This window comes from Centropristis striata, chromosome 24 (genome assembly GCF_030273125.1).
Source record: "Centropristis striata isolate RG_2023a ecotype Rhode Island chromosome 24, C.striata_1.0, whole genome shotgun sequence".
Taxonomy (NCBI): Eukaryota; Metazoa; Chordata; class Actinopteri; order Perciformes; family Serranidae; genus Centropristis; species Centropristis striata.
The window spans coordinates 4,627,572-4,649,022 of NC_081540.1; the positions used below are offsets into that span (position 1 = coordinate 4,627,572).

Sequence of the window (21,451 nt, forward strand, 5' to 3'; positions counted from 1 at the left end):
CCTGAAATGGTCCAAAGTGTCCAGGGATGTCCAGGAGGATTAACATCCTGCCCTGGAAGTCAAAAGCGAGCCAATAAGGTGTCAGTACTGCAGGGCCCTAGGAGGACAGCTCTTACTCTAATAACTTCTTTTTACCTCTCTATCAGACTGAAAATATTTTTCAAATAACTTTCTTTTTGTCACATGTGGACAAAATAACAATTGCAATGCAATAATTCCATTCAAATGATCTGTGTTATACTGGTGGAAAGTCACAAAGTGCATCTACTCTAATGCTACTTCAGTACACTTAACATTTACTTTTCAAATGTTTGGTAAATGATGCACAATATCTTAAAAGTCCAAAAGAGTCACTAGCAAAATATGCTCAAAGTATATGTACTCATTAACAAAGTTATTTTTATAATCTGTAATTGGATTATTATTTTGTATTCTTGATAAACTAACATGTAAGCAGCATTTAAGTATTAGAGTCAATTTCAACTGGGTGGTTTGATCTATAAAAAATAATTTTATAGTTGTATGCAAAATCTGCGAAGTAACTACAGCTATCAGATTAATTTCATAGAGTTAGAATTAAAAAAAATATTTCCCTCTGAAATGTAGTGCAGTACGAGTGTAAAGTTACATATCATGGAAATATTAAAATAAAGTACCTCAACCACAGATATTTTAGTCAGAACATACAGATCTTAATATTATTTTAATAAACCTTAAGAAAATCTCTAAACCAAACATATTTAATTCATTTGTATTGTACTATTTTTTTCTTTTGTTTTTGCTTTAGTAGTAGTATCTTATTATTTTTATCTGTGATCATGAGGTGGGAGAACACACCAGTTACAGCTATGAAGTTTTGTGATTTTTTTTTTTCTTTTTTATTAGTAGTAACTACGATAATGGCTCACAATTTAACATAAAAATAAAACATTTTATAAATTAAAAAAGAAAACACCTAAATTAACTTTGCTCTCAATAAACGTATATTTTATTATTACTATATTATGTTGTGTTGCTTATGAATTTTTTAACTTATCGTAAATTATTATTATTTGCAAACTATGTAGAACTTGAACTACACCCAAATGAACTTTTCTCTCAAACTTATGATATTTTATTATCATTTGTTATATTCTCCATAAAAGTGACATTTCAAAAGGCAGATATAATGCATTGCTTATTAGTTTTTTAACTTATCGTAAATTATTATTTGCAAACTACTTAGAACTTGAACTACACCTAAATTAACTTTTCTCTCAATAAACTTAGATTTCATGATTACTTGTTATACTTTTCCATATAATGCATTGCTTTTTCGTTTTTTAACTTGTAATCGTAAATTATTATTATTTGCAAACTACGTGGAACTTGAACTACCCCACTATCATGAACTACTGCAACACATTAGTTTGATGGAAGTGATAGAAGATAAGATGAGATAAGATAAGATAAGATAAGATAAGATAAGATAAGATAAGATAAGATAGATACAAAACCACAGTCTGATAAGTGACAAAATATGAATAAATAATAATATAACGTGTCCTAGTTGCACATAAGAAGTAATCTTGCAGTTTTAAAGTAGAAGCAGTAAATCAGAGTTGCTCCCTGCAGAAGGAGAGCCCGTCCAGCTGTCTCCATGTGGAGCGGTGCTGTAGAAAGTGGGTCAGCAGCGATAAGAGGAGGTGTGCTGCAGCAGGGCAGCAGCTGACCACTGTTTGGCTGCAGGAGCATTGATAAGACTGGGTGTGAATGGCTGCTCTCAGCCAGCCAATGGCTGAGCACCGGATGCGAGATATCCGCTGCAACAACAAGCGCTCTGTTCCCCTTCAGCTTGACGCCATTTACAGCCCAAATCCCGACCTCCTCTCCGGAAAGAGCAAAAAAAAAAAAAAAAAAAACACACACACTCACACACGAGAAAAAGTAGTTGCAGAACCGTGCGGATAAAACACAGCGAATAAAAAGTAGTAGTCGTGGAGTTTTGTCGCTCCTTATTTTTCTTCTTCTCCTGCAGTAAAACAAGTGGAGAAGTTTCCTCTGCGGCGGTCAATGATTGAAGTTTTCGCCTGTTTTTTAACGCCTCGTGCTCTTGCGCAAAACATGGGATTTACGTCTTAACGGCGCATTTAATGAAAATGCGCTCCGGCTGGAAACTTTCTCAATGGATTTTACCGACGGCTTCCCAGACTGATTTGTTGATGCACGGAATAAACTTTCTCTCAAATTGGATTTATTTCACCTAAACGGGGGCTAAAGTGTCGAAAGCACGGTAAGTGGAGTCTCCTGTGGAACACAAACAGCCGTTTCTTGGCTCTAGTCTGCTTATAAACATGCTTCAGAAAGTTAGTTTTGTAGTTCTAAGCTTGTGTTTGTAGTCTCTTTTACAGTCCTCTTACTTTACATATAATGTTAGGCTTTTACCAGAAGGGGCTGTCTGACTTTTGACAGCTTTTCAGCGTCTTGTCTGTGGCTAGAACTCTTACATTAGTTATCTTTTGGCTGAGTTTTATGTCTAGTTACATTTTTCTTCCCACTGCTGCTGTCAGCTTCATTAGGAAACGGTCCAAGTTGCCACATGTGTGAGCTCATATGTGAACTCATGTCCTGTTTCTTCCCTGCAATGCAAACAACAAATCTCCTAAACCTGCATGATGATGATAATAATAATAATAATCTTCTGCACTTATTGCACTTTATTTGCAATATTAAACTGCTGCACACAGTTGAAATCACTGCCTGTTAGATGTGCATCACAGTCATTATGACTCATTTTATTTCTATATTTAACTCGGCACACCAGTATCTCCATCCTGTCATTTTTAATAGCTGATGGCATCAGTTTGCTGCAGTTTACTTCCGTCAGCCCCCACACTTCACCCTCCCACTGTGGCCAACATGTCCTGCACACAGGCCCTGTAAGTGGATGAGGGGCCGCACGTCCCCCCCTATCAGGTTAAAATTTGAGTGTGCCTGCAAGCCCTTCATTTGGAGCAAAAAGGGCTCATAAATCCTAAAGAACCCTCATGCATGCTCACAGAGAGCCGTGCTTCACTCCCACCACCACCACCCTTGAACACATCACTCTCACTTTACATGGACTCTTTCATGCTCCAAACTTTTTATCTTTTCACTCATCTTCTTTTCAAGAGTGCCACAATGTAAAATGCAGCAGAATGGGGAAGGGTTGCTGCAGGCCATTTGTCATGCAACAAACAAAAGCCCTTCCTGTATTGTCATTGAAAGGGGGAACCTCACACCCCACAAAAATGGCATTTGAAAGCTAATTACCACAAGGAAGGAGAATTAAGGCCACTACTGTCAGTCTCTTTGCTCTGCTGTGATATGTTGGCGAAAACAAGGCTGTGCATTTGAATATGTTAGCATATTGCCCTGCCAATCTGCATTTAGCTAATACTCCGTCTCCCCATATGATAATTTGTTGAGCTCATCTGGGCCTGTGAGTGTCTGGAGACTGGAGGATAGAGGCTTAAAATCAACAGATGGCTGTCCAAAGTTTATTAAAATACCGTTTAATTCCCTAGTTCTGCCTCTTTGACTCTCAATTACACGTAGCTGTAACTTTCCCTGTCTGTTTGGCCCAGATAGGTCTATAGTAAAGTACCCAACTTAACAAAAACTGAACTATTACCAACATTACAAACATTCTCTCAGTGAGAATGCAGATATAGATCCTGATAGATAATCTATTAGACAAATATATTTAGTGTAGAAATTATAAATACATATTTGCCTGTTGTCATATTGTAATTAAATTAAAAGTTAGGGAGATCTGTCCTTAAATCGATAAATTATAAGTCAACTAACAATTATATCAACTCATCAGTAAATTATTTTAATCCGTTAATCTGTAAAATTTAGTTTCACAACAAGAATAATGCAAGGAATCAATTTAAACCTTGTGTTTACTAGATATGTGCGCATACGTTTATTATATATAAATCATTCAGCGTGTAAAGACGACAACAAAAAGACTAATCGACTAAAGAAACTTACGAATTCATAAACTAATCAGTGAATATGATGCAGCCGTAGTGTCCATAAATAATTCAGATGTTATTCTTTTGTCTGAATATTGTTCAGAGTTTGAACTACTGGTAAATTATTGTCATGTATGATAAAGAAAAGCATCAAAATTTCATATTTAAGAAGCTTGAACCAGCCAGTGTTTGACACTGTCTTTGTTAAAATGGTTCAAACATTAAGTTACTGTCACTCAATTCGGATAATTTTCTTGATTTATGGTATGGTCCATAAAAATGCCCTAAAGCCTAAGTGCACATATTTCATTCCCCAACAGCCAAAACCTAAAGATAAACAGTTTTACATCATAAAAGACCAAAATAAACCAGCATATATTGATTTAAGTTAAGCCATTAAATATTGGAGTCAGTCTGTTATCAAAATTGTTGCAGGTATATTTTTTTAAAAATCTTATTTGAAAAGTTCAAGCTCTTGTTGCAACAATGTAGAGACGACAGGAAGTGAGGGAGATGACACAAAGGTCCCGAGCGGACACGAAGCGAGGACGCTTCAGTTCCTGGTTGATGTCTGAAGCTAAAAGAGTTCCCTGTAGATAAACTCAGTCGATGAAGTCATTGATTAATCATCTTTTCTCTGTTATTTCTGTCTCAATTTCCAAGCAAATTGTCTGACTTTCTTGGTCAGGTCATTGGTCGGGGGAAACAGGAAGTTTACACATGAAGCATCTAAGTTTAGTAAAGTTGACGCCTGGATCTGCGACCAGTGTTCGCTCTGAGTTATCAAACTTTTCTTGTTATAGTTGCCACAGACACAAAACCCCTCCACCTTAGTCCTGTCTCCAAACATTAATTCAACTACGTAATCCCACATCTCTCCCTGCTACACTGCTGTGTTTGTGCAGCCTTATTTCCGTACTGGTGCAGTTATGATTTGCATGGCATGATTTGCATGGCAGGCTGATATAAACTGTCTTTCTGTTGCAGGACTTCAGATGTGTCCCATGCCAGCCACAGTGACCCTTCAGTCCCGAGATGGATTCCACAAGTCAGAACGACAGCGATGGGGGAGGAGGACGAGACGGGCGGTCAACGCCATTGACCGGCTCGCCGGGCACGCCGCATGACGAAAGGAGACCGCTACCACGGCCTCCACAAACCCACGAGGGCCCGCCAGATCCTGGGCTGAGCAACGGGCAGCTGGCTCTCAATGCAGTAGTGCTATCTCTGGATCAGATCAGGATATCTGGCTGCAGTAATGAGTACACAGACGGGCCCACGGTCACCCAGAGGTCTCCAGCCTCTCAGCAGAGGCAGCAGAAGAGTGACTTGGCTACGTCACCAGGTTCAAGGACCAGTGGGCAGCAGGAGACACGGGAAGAGGGGCCCAATAATCTCCGAAACCTGCATTCATTGACTCAGCATGGAAACACAAACACTGGCATCTCCTCCAGGGAGGGCGTGCTGCGCTCCTCCAGCGCGGAGGACTCCCAGAGCAGCATCAGGACCAGCGTGGAGAGCACTTCTTCAGGCCAGAGGCTCCTCAGCAGCCCGCCAGGCAGCAACCAGATAATCAGAACGCAGCCCAAACGTGCAGAGCTCAACTCAGAGGAGCTGAAACCCCTGAACGCCGAGTCCAGGGCGTTGACGGCCGTGCCGGGCAGCGGAGGCTGTAAAGATCTAGGTATCCACAGCAACAAGTGTGAGGACTGTGGTCGCTGCCGCTGCCAGGAGTGCAGCCGCCCGCGGGTGCTTCCTTCCTGCTGGATGTGCGGCCGGCGCTGCGTGTGCTCTGTGCAGAACGCGGTGGAGTACGGGACGTGCGTGTGCTGCGTCAAGGGGCTCTTCTACCACTGCTCCAGCGACGACGAGGACACGTGCGCCGAAAGGCCTTTCTCCTGCACGCAGTCGCGCTGCTGCGTGCGCTGGACCAGCGTGTCGCTCCTCTCCCTGCTCTTCCCCTGCCTCCTCTGCTACCTCCCCGCTAAAGGATGTGTCGCTGTGTGCCAGAGCTGCTATGACCGAGTCAATCGACCCGGCTGTCGGTGCAAGAACACAAACCCGATCCACTGTGAGGCGGTCTGCAAGCCCACGTAGACGAGGTGGCGTCAGGATGCAGAGAGACGGACATGGTGACTGAACTGATAGCTGCCCTGTAGTCGTGTAGTTGAACGGTTTGATTAGAGAGCTAATGATGCTTGAGTTTCTGTGTTTTCCATCTAGATCTTCATGCTTGCCACATCTGGGCAGACACACACTCACATTCTGCCTTCAAATGTCAACATCTGAGGCTAAATGTTGCTCCAAGAGGCACTGGAGGTGCATTCACTCACCCTCGCATTATGAGTTTCACTTGAAAGGTAAAAACCAAAACAAGCGCTCCACATGTTAAAAGGTATGAAGACGTATTCAACTACTGTTTGTCCTGAAAAATTCTTCACTCAAGTGCCCAGATATCGTGTTGTTGCTATGAGAGTCCAAATGGATAGCCTTTTTTTTTAACATTTAATACAACTTATATGCTAAGAACAGACTCTTATTACTAACTGTATGTAAAGTAGTCAATGCAAAGGGTATGTACATTAGAAAATGAGTTTGACAGATGTTTTATTTTTGTACATATAATAATACTTCAACTGTGAAAGTTTTCTGCCATACCAGAGGCACCTTGATGAATCCACATTTCTATGAATCAGTAAACTTCATTCATACGATGTTTGTACATTCACTGGAATGTATATCAATCATTTTATGTAATTTTACAAAGGAAAATCTTATCCCTTCTACTTGTAAATTGTACAGTGACCTTATATGAAAAATTTATTTTCTAATTCCGACATTGCTTAGTGTAAAGTTAAAAAATATATATTTATTTGAAGGTTTATTATTTTATAATGAAAAATATTTATTTTGAGAAAGCATGGTTAACGTGTCACCTCTGCTGGGGGCCGCTGTGTGGGCGCGGCGGGCACCGAGGTGACCTGTAGGAGTGTCAACGCTGGATGAATAGTTCACTATGAATTAGAAGACAAATATATTAACGTTTGAAATTAAACAACCTTGAAGTCTGAAAGAGTATTTTTCCTGTTGTTATTTCTGCTTTGTCTGGTGTACTTTGCTCCTGTCACATTGAACTCACTGGTTATAATATAAATCCTGCAGAACATCACAAAGACTGCAAGCAGGAAGAACTCAAACATGTCTCATGTGCAGTTTAACACAGTTTTGTCATAAATCATGCAAAAAGAAAATGCACAAATTTAACACTTTATTTTGGTATTTAAGGTGGAATATACAGTATATACAACATATCCCAGTGTCCACAAGTTCTACCAATATTGTAAAACAAAAAAAAGATGAATGAACAGGGGCTGCATATGCTTTATATAGCTTCTATTTGGTCACTTTTTCTGACATAAAAGTTTGTCACACATGATGCATTCAAGGACTATCAGAAAGTGTGATGATATGCCTGTTTTTTACAGGTTCTCTGTATGATAAATGGTGTAAATTGGCTCAAACATGCTTTTTCACCTTCAAAATGATCATTTCTACATGAATTATTCACCCCATGCCACCTTGCATTCTTGAAAAAGGTGTTTGTTTTTTCTTGCATGCCTCCAACAAAGAAAAACTACATCAAAACATGAATTTTCAAACTCTCACACAACTTGCTTTGACTAGCATGAGAGAGGTGGTATAAATAGCAAAAATGCATGTTTGGGATGTAGTGAGAATGTGATTTGTTTGGGTTTTTTAAGAGTTTATAAACATGTTTTAATATAGTTTTGCTGCACACATTTACTGCTCTTCATAAAGGATCTAGATTCCTTGTTTACTGTGGAAGCATGTGAGAAAAACAAGTTTTCTTCAAGATAACAAGGTGGGTAACTGATAATCAAAAGGTGAAGTGTTCCCTTAAGTCAAATTCAGGCAATGGAGAAAATTATATGACTAATGTTTTTCTATCTGAACATTTTTTTTCTTGAGACTTCCACAGATCCTTTAAGCCCGACTTAAGCACAGTTTTCAACATTTTTTAATTGAACCTTTGCACGGACATCTCGAGTGGAGCTATCATCAGCAACACAGTCTCTCCACGACACATTAATGCTCACCTTGGGCCCTCTGCAGAGCAACATCTGGCTCTGTTAAGCTGTGTACAGGAATGTGTTCCTGTGCACATCTGTTTGCACACACTCTTGAAAGTGATTTACCTTTAAAATCGGGTCCCATCACTTCTTTTTTATCTTATAAATCAAGCACCCCACCTGTTTTTTTGTTTTTTTTTTGCATTTATGTAAGCCTACTATTACACTCTGGCCTGGCTTCAAGTTCATTTCATACACGTTCCTCGGGATCCTGCAGATACTAGGCTCCTTTTTTTCCTCTATCAAAGGTTTGTTCAGGAATTCCTTGGTTTTGAATGTCCCTGCAGGCGAAACATAAGCCTGAAACATAAGCCCCTGACACTTGTTGACAGCATACGGACGTGTTTGCGGCACGGTATGCATTCAGAGCCGTGATTGACACTCCGAGGCCCAACCTGCGCTCACTTGTTTGTTATTCATCCCCAGCCTTTGACTGAGGGGGGTTTGCTTTACATAATTATCAACTTTCACCTATTTTACAGCAGCGTCTCTGAAGGAGATGGAAACATAACGGGCTGAATCCCATTAGGGACAGAAAAGAGAGAGTTGATTTTGTGTTTAGTCTTTATCTTTCCAGTCGCAGGCCTCCTCTCTCCCTCCATTGTCTCAGCTGTGAATGAAGAGGGAAGGGGTGGGTGTCGAGGAGGAGGGGGGTGGGTTGTTAGGAAGAGGGACCGTAAAGGGTTAAAAGCATCACTTTGAATGACAAAGACCTAACAGTTTACCCCCGTATTCAGCCCGGCATGCATTCATCCTGTTTTCAATAGTCGGGGGGTCATTTTGGCTCCCCAACGCTCCTCTCAGCTACCTGCTCCTACTTGGTATTCCCATAGGGAGGTGCTTGTCTTGTTGGGGGGGTGGGGAGGGCAATCAGTTGGATGTGCTGGAGAAAAAATATCTGTTGGGACATGCAGTTATAAAGCAAAATGAGGCATAATTTTCCTTGTACCAATGATAAAAAACACTTAAAACTCTGACCCCGTTATATTTAGAACAGTGTTTTATCAGTGTCAACAGTTTTTAAAGCTCAATAAATGATTAATTTGAACCTTTCAAGGTCACATTTTGAGAATAATTTTGAAAAAATGCTTGATTTGCAACATATTCTGGTGTGGCATCTCAGACTATTCTCTGGAACAGTCTCATTTCGTCTTATGAAAAATAATGCACTAAAACTTTATATCCCCTCACAATGCAACTTAATGTTAATAGCCACATATCTCACATTTTGGTTTTGAAGGATACTGTCCTGCCCCCAAAATAAAACCTGTTTGTACTGCAGCTTATACAATCTATCTTTATGAAGCGAGGAAACAAAGTATAAATAATCAAAAGGAGGTAGTTGGACTGAGACTGAGACTGAGACTGGCGTTGTTGTAAAAATAAAAGTAAATTATATTATTTAAAGTAACGGAACCAAACTTACATGCATCACATTTTTATGTCACCCTAACAATCTCATTGCTGATAGTTACCTAAATTTGTTCGACTATTTTAACTATCTTTCATATAAATATATCTTTCAAATTCATTTCATGAAGCAGAAGTGACGTTAGTGTGAAAGCAAAAGCAATTTAACTTTCATTTTTCGGCCTCACCATGTGGAATGGTTTTGTCATGTATGAGGACCTGTTGATCTCCTGCAACCGGTAAGGGAAATATTTTTGGAAACACTTCTGCAGGAATTGGTTTTTAAGTCTAACCCTGTTCTTTTGGTGGTTTTAGTGCCTCATCATAAGCATTTGTGGTGCCTGAACTTCATCGTTTAACAACTTTAACAACCTGTTTGAAACAGCCATCATGGTGTTTAAAACAGGGATCATGACATATTAAAAAAGTGACAGTCACATGTCAAATTTCATAGGATATCATATGAATGGAGCTGCAAATTTTGTGATAATTCATCGTAGGATAACATCTAAAACAGTGTTTCCCACTTCTCTTTTTCATGTCTGTATCTCAGCCGTGAGAAAGTTCCCAGTGACAAACTTTAATCAAAACATTTCTGAAAGTCATTTTGTAGAGAAGAAGGAACCTTTTTTTTTTTTTCATGGGTCATTTCAGTTCCTCTGTGCTTCTTTGGATCCTAAATGTTTCTTGCCAACTCGCTGTACACCTCTTTTGGCAAATATTGTAAAGTGATGTTCACTTTTTGGGCAGGGCCGTCTCAGTGTGACACCGGACACAAAAGTATCAATATGCATTGGCTATTGTGGGTATAAATGAATTGTGCCAGCTTTATTTTTTGCAATTGCATTCATAGTAACAGTTTAGATGTTGTTATTAGGGTGCTGAGAGTCAGGGAATATATGATATAGGTACTATAAAAGTGTTTGAATATTATCTGAAAAACTTGCACAAACCTTACATCAAGACATTGTGTTCTATTGGAAATATTGAGTTTAAAATCAGTGTAGTGCATTGAACTACTTTTTGTGAATCTACTAGTGAAATAACATACAAAAAAAAGTTAAAATGAGTGTAGAAAATACATTTAAAAAACTGATATTCTGACAAAAAAAAGTGAGTTTGTGCACAAAAGGCTAAAAACAAGATACATGGAGAGAGAGTGTTTATCCACCAGGCAGTCCCAGTGATTTGGCAGCAGAGAGAAGCAGGAGGAGGAGGAGGTGATGTGAATTGGAAAAAAAAAAGGCCCCAGAACGGCTCTCTTTGTTGGTTTTAGCCGCCGTGGCCCCTGCGGCTCATGGCGGCTGTTGGGCAGAGCGGCCTATTCACCCTGCTCACCAAGGCAGAACGCAGCACAGGAAGACAGGAAGGAAGCGAGGCTATTCTTCATGGACGCATTGTCTGTCTGTCTGACGGCCAGGCTTAAGCAATCAAACAGCCCTGTGAGAGAGAGAGAGGGAGAGGGAGAGAGAGAGGGGAGAGGAGAGGAAGTGCAGGGCGGTGTGGGGTATATGCGCCACCCTGTGAACCACTACAACTCTTAGAAATATGATTATAAAGAAATAAAATACCTGCATTGTTGTTCTGTGGCTCCAAATACATGATGGTCTTACTGCCTCCTGCACTGATTGGTTGTTAAATGGTTAAAATGCATCATCATTTCTGAGCTTGTTGGTGTAAATGTAAAACTTCAGTCTAAAAGTGTATTTTTTTAACTCTTCGAAGAAATATAGTTCTATAACAGAGTAAAAAGTTGTGTAAATATGGAAATATCCAACTAAATATATGTGTTTTGCATGAAATAACTTTAAAATTGAGCAAAAGTATTTGCACTCTTGGTGTTTTGTTTTGTATTTGTGCATTATTTGCTTTAGATTGTATTTACCAAGAGTCAAAACGTTTTATTTACAGGGTTTGAAACTCTTTGAGGAAATATAGATTATAATATAGTGAAAAGTTGTGTAAATTTGAAAATATCCAACTATACTAGGAAAAAATACTATCAATAAGTATGTTTGCAAGTAATAGCTTTAAGACTAACTTAACTTTTAGAACACAGTTTCCTCTTTTCAAGGCCTGAAAAGTGCTTGAAACTGCTTGGAATTTAGGTTATAAAGGAAACCAAGTATACTATCAAACAGGTGACACATTTCATTTTGAAACATGAAACTTTGTTGTGTTTTCATTTTTATAGCACATTAACATGTAATTTATTGTGATGAAGAAGTTAAATAATTGCCTGTACTTTGTATGAATATGTCATTTACCACAGCTGTTCGGTGCTGGAAAAGCTTGAAAATGCTCCTTGAAAGTGCTTGAAAAATGTTTAAATTTGACCTCAGGAAAGGTGCAGGAATGTTATTTTCCTGCAGTGACAGAGCAAAGGGAGTGTGAATTCTTAAATGTAATAAGTTTGCAGTTTTATACGATTTAGAAAAATGGCAAAATGTGCAGAATAGCTGCAGTATCATTGTAATTATATATAAAAATGAGGATAATTCCAGTGTTAGTACGATGCACTCTGAACACTTTCTGCAGCTCATAAGAGACATGCAGACGTAGTCAGTGGTGGAAGTATTTACTCATGTACTTGTTTTTGTTGTGACATACTTGTACTTCACTTTAATGTTTCCCATTATGCTACTTTATACTTCTACTCTACTGTCTTTATGGGGAAACATTTTATGTTTTGCCTCACCACACAGACACATATTATATTTCACATGAGGAAACTAATGCCATCCATACTAACTATTTAAAATATGTCACAAAAAAAAAGGAACACAAAATACATGTACAGGGCTGTATGAAATGACTTTAAAAAGAGATGTAAATGAAAAAAAGGGATCTTTGGGTACCCATTTTACAGACAAATACCCATTACTACAAGCAACCAATTAGGGCAAATTGTGCAATTAATTATGTATTTATTTAAATCAGCTGACAGCCTTGAAAGAAAAATATATGCTTATGTGAAATGATGCATGCAAAACAGAATAATATATTGATTTATAGTCATAAGTAACTGTGAAAGGGCCATTCTGCATGATGAGTACTTTTACTTTTGATACTTCAAATACATTGTGTTGATAATACACAATCCAGGACTTTCCCCTGTAATGTTTGCTGAAGTTAAATTATACTTTTTCTTTCTTTACCCAGAATGATGATGATGATGTCATGATGAAGGCAGAGATGCGTACAGCAGCAGCTGTCTTCTGTACTCGGTGAGTGAAACAAGCTTCTTTTTTTTCTTTTTTTCGTAGAACAATCATCAAAGTGAATGTTCTTTTCTCTTTGGTGGTAAATCATCTTCCTGAAAGCTGCTGGACTTTGTCACTGTGGTTTATCATGTTCGACAGTGACGACAGCACACACTTTCTTTGAGCTACAACCTTTGTTCTCCAAACACAGAAGGTGAATCTTCACAGCTTCGTTGCAGTGTTTCTGCAGAGATGTGGCCCACAACATCTGACAACGTTTAAAAGATTAAATTCAAATATCACAAGTTTTTCTAATCACTCATATTGGTTGCAGCTTGTTGTAGTAAAGCCAGGTGACACCTTGACATGGCCGTACAGAGAGTTGGTGTAACAGAAAAAAAACACACCTTTCTTTTTCTCTAACCGTGAAAACGTTTTCTCAGAAGCTGAACTTTTCTTTCTGGTTTTCCGACGTGGGCGGCGAGAGAGGCGCACATCTTGAGCTTGAAGCTGAAGCGCATCCCCCCACCTGACTGTGGTTTTACTTTCCATCGAGTCTGTCCTCTGCTACTCTCACTATCAGTCGAATTACAGACAGACAACACTGGTTTTATTCCAGAATATACAGTGACTGACACCTGACACTGCTGCTGAGATAAACTTTTCGTGACCAAAGTGCAAAAGTGTCCAAAACGGCTCTTTTTATATTTTTGAAGTTTCATATTTTCTTTTTTATAAAGCAGCGAGGAGACACGTTCACCTCTGCAGCTTGGGGAGAGCGCACAGCTTTGCAAGGTGAATTACGGGGCACGCCTGCAGTAAAAAATCTTATGCAACCCCAATTCTATCTCAGTGACAGCTGAACTACTGTTATGCCTTGAGGAGGAAGATTACAGCAGCCAGGGAGGCAAAGAGAGCAAATACAAGGAGCAAGAGACACTAGAGAGTGTATCTGTCATAAAAGTTTAGTGAGTGTGAAGAGACGGAGGGTGTGTGCAGCATAAAAGGCTGCAGAAACGTCTTTGCACATGTCGAAAAAGTTTAAAAACTGGACCTGTAGACATGCGTGAGAGCCGATGATCATATATGCATGTATATTCTTGCACACGTGTGTGTTTCTGTCAGCATAATCGAGTCTTTCGCCCAGACAATGAAGCCCGACTGGAGGCCTAAGTCTAATAGCAGCACTTAACTTCAATCCACCACAGGAAGTTGGCTCATCTGCACGCGTACACACACACACACACAGTCGGTCCGTTGCTGACAGCCAGTGGATATTTGTTGGCGACACCGTGGCTGCAAGGCTCTTTACAGCTTAGCGGCCAATTGTTGTTCACCCAGATACGCACACACACACTAAGAGCTTAGAGCTTCAGTTGTTATCCTGAAAGGCAATCCTGATCCCTGTGCTACACAGTAGGACAGACACACATAAAAAGAGGAATTAGTGCGGTCTGACAGCTCACTATACCACATCGCTTTTAGTGTGTGTATGTGTGTGATGGTGGCAATTATGTGTGTGTGTGTGTGTGTGTGTGTGTGTGTGTTTAGGGAGGGTGCATGCACATGTAGATGCATGTGTGTAATCACCAACAGACTTTGAATTATATAGTAAGTTCTATGAAGAAAATAGCAGGCATTTAGCGTTCATATGGCTCAGCCGGTTCGGTTGATATGGACAACAAACAAACACATCCAACAGATACGGAGCAACTGTAGAGAACAGCAACAGCACGTGTCCTTCCTCTTTGGTGCTACAGGTTGCATCTTTACAGAGATTTTAACATGGAAATAAAAGTTAAAAACATTCTCAACTTTTAGGAGCAAGCTGTGGACTTCCGGTTAATTTACCTGTTCCTATTATGATGCTAAATAAATACATCTATATTAGATAAGATAAGACAAAACTGCATTTATCCCAGGGGAAATTCTTGTGCACAGGTTGCTCCAAAAGTACAATAAAATAAATGAAGTAAATTAAGAATTACACAATCAGATAAATGAATGAGATAAGTGAGAATTGACAACATAAGCATTAATATTGCACATGTAGAATTAAACAGTCAATCTGTCCTCCTTTCTGAAGAAAGGAGAGGCAATGTTTAACACTTAGAACGTCATATCTCAAGGTCACCATATTATTCACAAATCTGGGATGCATGCATAGAGTTGCATGAGAAACCACGTGACCCTCAGTAAACTATAATGGTATTTTTTATGATGATAAATATGCAGCTAGTTAGCTTAAGGATTGTGAGAGACCTCCCTAAGTTATATTTGTTATTATTCTCCTATTCTCTCCGAGTCCAATCCACTCTCCTTTTAGCTCTGTTTTGGCCTCCACCAGTGCTGGAGGGAAATACCTGACACTTCTGAGAACAGTGAGAGTCAAAAAGCAAAATCAATGAGCTGAAAGTTGCCAAAATGCTCCTAAAAGCTGATAGTTTCTGCTAAAAATGAATCTGTTGGCTGTGAAAAGTTTGAGAGCTTATGGCTGAAAATAAGTTTCTACTGACACGTGGCACTCTAGCATAAGAGAGGCAAATATATTTCTACATAAGAATATTTTTTTCTTTCCTTATCTGGACACATTTGCAAGCCAACTTCCCTTTTTCCAGGTGCCCCATTCATGTCACTGACATCATGCAACCCTACCTGAATAGTGTCTTTGAGAGCTGGATAACATTATTCAAATGACAGCACAAGGAAGGAGGGTTAGGATATTTGGGAGTCAAATCTACTGTGACACATAACTGATGCTGCCGTTAAAGAAAGAAAGAAAGAAAGTGATAGAGCAGATTACAAACACACTCAGCTGACCCTGGGCTCAGTGTGCATACTGAGTGTGGGCCAGTGAAGAGGTATTACTATATATGTCTGCAGAAAGCTGCTGTGAGGGCAGACAGTGAGACCATGTGGAACAAAGCTGTGGAAGAGAAAGATATGATCAACCTGTGTGCTATTCAGCTCCATTAAAAACAGATTTCCCCTTTCTCTGGCTCAGACTTAATGAAGCGGCGGGTATGTCGTGGAGGTTAAAGGACTGTAACTGAACTGCAGCGTACCATTAAAGGCTGAAATAGTGAAATACATCTGAGACCTCCAGCCATGTGTTTGTTTTAATTGTATTTTGCCTTTAGTGATTTCTGAAACACACTCGGAGCCTAATTTCTTTTTTTTTTAATGGTTTTGTTTTGACAGCAGAGAATGTTGGAGAGCTACGCACTGCTTTCAGCTCCAGCACACAATGATATGGTGCTCATATATATATATATATATATATATATATATATATATATATATATATTACATTTACATACATTTATGGAGTGTTGAGAACCTGATGTTTTTCAGCACTGTAATATATATAATAATATATATACATATAACAGTTCATTCTGGTCAAAAACTGGAAGCGGATATGAAGAGTGGAGCAAATTATTTTGTGTGGTTAGCATTGATAGGGATAGTTCATACTTTAACCAGTTTATTTTACATTTTACTCACTTTGTCCTTGTCCTTGTATTCTCTTCAATATATAAGTCCTGCGGCTCTATGGAATCAGCACAATCAGAACTAGTACAAATTAAAAAATGTCTTTTGTGCAGAATAGCATAGTTACAATGAGATAAAATATAAAAAATGAAAAAAGCAAGTTGAATTTATCTGATAAATTATCTTTTAAAAATTGGAATACAGCCTCTCCTCTCCCCTCAGCTCTGTGTAAACAACCTCTCCTGTCCTCTCCTCTCTGCTCTGTGTAAACAGATTCTCAGTGAATATTTGTCACGTGACCGTTGGTCTCAGCAGAATCAATCATGTTTTCACAGTGTCTCTGAGGAGCAGAATTTAATGTTTTTAACAGGATCTTGTAAGTGCAAAAGCTTTATTTTTGGCAATGAAGAATTGGCAGAAATATCACAATTTTAAGCTTTATTTTGGTCACTTTTTCTAATGAAAACTTTCATAACCTATCATCCGTTCAAGGACTGTCAGAAAGTTCAAATTTTGCTGATCATGCCTTTGTTTCTACAATAAACAATACATTTTTGGCAATCTCTTAAAGAAAACATCCGGGGCTCAGATGGTTAATAACACAGGAGATCAAAAACTACAGACTGTGGCTTCATATTTGGCCAAGACACTCTGTTGAGTAATGGTCAGTGCCAGAGGAGGTGTCCATTATCAGATCATCAGAGTGGAGTATTCACCCAGAGCATGGTATTAATATATATTTATTCTCAGTGAGGTACTTTCCCAGTGAGATAAAGAATACCTCAGAAAGGGAAGATTTTGGTATCAGAAGATTAAAAAAGTAGATAAATTCCACTTCAGAGACAAAGGTGGATAAGGTGTTGCATTATGCCTAGAAACTGACAAATCTAAGCTTAGTGTTGCATCAGTGTTACAATCAGTGTATGTGAACTGTGGCTTCATGCTGTTGCTTTTGACAACTCCAAAGTGTTAACCACAGAGTGCGTACATGAACATGTTGCAAAGGAAATGTTTTACAGAGAGACGACTCTAACGCCTCTGTCCTGCCTCAGACCTACTGGTTGTGAATATTTGCACTAATGTAAATTTTAAAAAGTATATTAAAGCCAATTAAGAAGTTTTTTTGCTTGTGAAGGCATGTTAGAGCGTGCTCCTTGCTCGAGATCCAAACTTTTTCCATTCCCGATGTTCTCTCTGTTGCAGGAAATTGATCTCTTGAGTGTGTCAGGCAGCTATGAGAGCGCTGCGAGCCGCGGGGTCCTGTTACCGTTCACAGGTGCGGCACGTTGACAAGTTGATGATGACAGCCGAGCCGAGCCGAGGTGTGTGTATGTGTCTGTTTGTCCATAATGTGCACAAGAGAGCACGTATGTGTGTGTGCTCCCCCCGGCCTGAAGACAGAAATTTGTCAATGGCTGCAGAGATTGTCGGCATACCTGGGATTCCTTTAGATTCCAAACAGCCAGTGACAAGACAGAGAGGCATATAAGAGAGGGAGAGGCTCTCTGCCAAAGCTGTGCACTCTGCAACGGGCACAGGTGCAATATTTCACAAGATAAAGGCTCCTCTGTTTGGAGGAACACGCTGCTTTACTGTCGGGATGTATGGAGAATATTTAGAGGCAGCAGGGGCATGCAGTGTTGGGTTGCTGATGTGCAAAAAAGAAGAAATTAAACACTGAGGGCTCCAAAGCTGTCAGGAAAAACCCTTCTTTTGATCACATATCAGGAATTCATTGATCCCACTTGTCACAGGGTGAATTATGTTGCTTTTTAAGGAAGTACTATCAAAATACATTTGGAGAATATTTATGAGATACATGGCTACAGTTATGATGCCATACCTAATGTGGTTACTCCATACATTACTAGATTACTTTATACTTTTTGACTTGTGCATTCTTCTGTCCATTACTCTGCTTCCATACATTACTCAATACATTTGTGTTTCCTGCAACAAAAATCTCTGCACATTTTGAAGATTGTCATAAGAAAAGCTTGATGGAAACACCAAAATCCACTAAAACTTTGAAAAATGTGCATGACAGTTTTTATGCTCGCTTGAGGTAATTTTTGTCTTTTTTCAAGAATAGTTATTAATGTGCTTAACGTGAGATCGAAGCTCTTTTTTCTGACTTAGCGAAGATTTAGCTCCCATGACTGATCAGCTGTTTCCTCTGACATGAAAGAACAATCAGAAGTTGAGTCTAATTCCTGAATACTTCTCTCCATTTTCTCTCTTTTTGTTGTTGTTTTCTCTCTTCTTCTTCTCCTCTGTTGACTGTCAACACATTACACTGTCATCTGCTGACCAAAGTATGTTACTGCAGCTTTGTTGATTTGCTCTGAACCAGCTGATGGAAACTCACTAATTCACATTCTCTTTAATGGAAACACAGCTTGTGACTCTGCGACTCTGTTTTTCACTTTGTTATTCTATATCCTGATTGAAACCACTTGTTAATGTCGAGAGTTGTAAAGTTATAGTTAAGTTTCTGTGAGTTTTGAGGGCACCTGCACGGTAGCGAAACTTATCCTTTTAATAATTAACGACAAACAAAACAATTGAGTGTGCGAGAGCTGCTGATGAATCAAAGTTTGATTTGATTGGGAATCAATGCTTACTAACTAGCTTCCACTCTAAAAATGATGTATAATCTTCAATTGTTAGAGCCAATTTCAAACTTTAACGATCTGATATGTTGCTTATAAAAAGGGACAGCCATCTTCAATAACTTACCGTATATAACCAATATTTTTTAGGCTTGTTGAGAATGAATGTCAGTCAGTCGTCGACCAACGGCTTGAAGTTTAGACGCTGTTCTTTTACTGATACATTCAGATAAAGGTTTATATCTCTTTTTATTTTTAAGTAAAAAAAAAAGCAGCAGCAAGGAGGAGAATGTGTCTCTAATGTGTGATAGCCACCTGGAATGTGAACAGCATGTTTCATAATGAATCTCTTGTGATGCTGAGGTGCATTTGGTCCTGATAAAGTAAGTGTGCGTATGTGTTTACAGAACTCACCGTACATTCCATCTGTGATTCGCTGTAGGCCACTAGACAGAGATTGCCTCATTGGAGGCACCCCAAAGTTAGAGAAAACATGCCGCACACTTAACATGTCATTTCACTGCGAGGCGTCTTAAGAAGTAGCGCTGCAGCTGGCCCACAGCCAAAAGAAACAGAATTCCTTCAGCCTGGAATGCCTGCTTGATTAATATAGAAAACAGAGTCTCGCTTCAGCTCATTTGGTGCAGAAGTGTGGCACTTTCCTGCTAGTTAACTTGCCTATCAAAATAACGAGGCACGTCTGCCATGACGGGGAAGAACTTGACCATTTAAGGCCGCAGCGCTCATGACTGACTGCATGCTTTTAGATGCACTTTTTAATATTGCACTGAGCAGAATACACAGAAGATATAGCGAGACATGAAAAGTTGGTATAATTTTTCACAAAACTAACCAGTGAGAGCAATGCTCTTCCTGTGATATCTCAACCACTCACACTGGATCGACTTTGTGTCGCATACTATCAAACTAAAAGTCCGAATCGATACTAAAGTCTCCGAGGTCTCGTGAACACGCTGCCATTAACATTGATTTTCCTGCACACACGCTGACACCAACACTGGATGAATAACACACATGGGAGCGCTTGTCCTTTTGGAATTTTGTGTTCGCAGGTGAGTGTGTACGCATGTATGTTTGTGTGTGTTTGCCCAAAGAGGAAGTTCCTGTGGTGAGACAGCCCTAAGCTGAACACACACACACACAAACACACCACTGGAAAAGCTCTGGAAAACAACTTCCAGTGGTCACCTGCGCTCAATGACCCTGAAGAAAGAGACCCTTACAAACCAAAACTCACTGTCTCACACACACACACACACACACACACACACACACACACTGAGCTGCCCATGGTTGTAGCCAGGCCTTGGCTGTGACACACAGGGAGAGGAGGATGAATGGGGCCCTCAGAGAAATGTTCAGTGATGGCAAAAGAGGGAGGGAACACAGCGAAAAAATGAATCAACCAGGCAATCATTTAAATCTCATTGACATCTTCAAACAAGCATTTATTTCCACCTACTTATTCCTGCAAAAAATCTCATTTGGTTCGGTGACAATGGAGCTAATTCATGTCACAACACACACAACAGTAACAGCATACCGTCGACCAAAATCTGCATGAAATTACGAGTGCCGAGTCAGATTACATAAGTTTCCCTTTTCGGCACAGAGCGCCGCCAATGAAATCATCATGCCTACTTGAGTTTTGCTTATTTAACGCTGGTGGATGGACTATTAGGTGTCCACGCCTGTGGGCAGGTTCACTGGCTGCATTCAACACAGAGAGCCGGAGCGCTCGTGTGATGAATTCTGTGTTTTATAAGAGCGGGAGTCGGGACATTTTCACATTCCTTGAGAAAATAATACGCCCTTGTAAGCTTCGGACTTTTTAGTTTGCTTCAATCAGCTCAAACTGTAGCTGAAGTTAGAATGCATTTATCATATTCTATATTGGCTATTTGCTACTTTTCTGTTGGCAGTTTAACACAATTAAAGTAGATATTGTTACCAAAAAGACATTTAATAAGTCTTGTTCATTAAAGTCCAGTTTGCATTCTACAACCAGTGCCGTGTGGAGACTTTTTACCATTTTTATCTCCAGTACTACTGTCATGTAGTTTATTCCTTGGTTTTCAAACGTTTTGTGCCAAAGTTACACCAAAGCGCTAGCCAAAATCTCAAGGCACACCATCAGGGTGCCTCTTGCACACAGAGTAGTGGGGAAAAGTAGCCAGCTAGGGAGGTCCAGGGGGCATGCAGACCCTGGACCTGGACCCAGGAGAACCTGGACCCAGGAGAACGGGGTTCATGCCCCATGTGAAAACAAACGTAAACAATATGGTTTAAACATCCCTGAACTTTGATGCCTCATGATTTTATGTAACTATGTCACTTTCAGTAGTCACATTGTCCTCGTAACTACTTCACTTCCAGTATTGATGTACATTTATTTCCTGTTTAAACTGTATTTTATAACACCTTACTATATATTTTGACCTAAACCTAGATCAGTGGTTTTATAGCCTAAATTCAATGAAACTGCAGCCTTTTTCTTTCAACCGCAAACCGTATGTGTCTGTATAATGACGTGTGCATTTTTTTATAATGCTCCACAA

General features: G+C 39.6%; 1 protein-coding gene and 1 long non-coding RNA gene across 2 annotated transcripts in view; both read left to right on the forward strand.

Annotated features, from left to right (window-relative positions):
* Positions 1 to 21,451, forward strand: part of LOC131962825 (uncharacterized) — a 250,953-nt gene that overhangs the window by 148,066 nt on the left and 81,436 nt on the right. Inside the window, exons 6-7 of the long non-coding RNA XR_009389967.1 lie at positions 12,725 to 12,789; positions 17,464 to 17,582. This is a non-coding gene — a long non-coding RNA (uncharacterized LOC131962825). The remainder of the gene's footprint in view (positions 1 to 12,724; positions 12,790 to 17,463; positions 17,583 to 21,451) is intronic.
* Positions 1,544 to 7,079, forward strand: spry2 (sprouty RTK signaling antagonist 2). The gene is made up of 2 exons (XM_059327910.1): positions 1,544 to 2,272; positions 4,989 to 7,079. Exon 2 carries the CDS (start codon positions 5,037 to 5,039, stop codon positions 6,096 to 6,098), a length of 1,062 nt encoding a protein of 353 aa, XP_059183893.1. The 5' UTR covers positions 1,544 to 2,272; positions 4,989 to 5,036; the 3' UTR covers positions 6,099 to 7,079.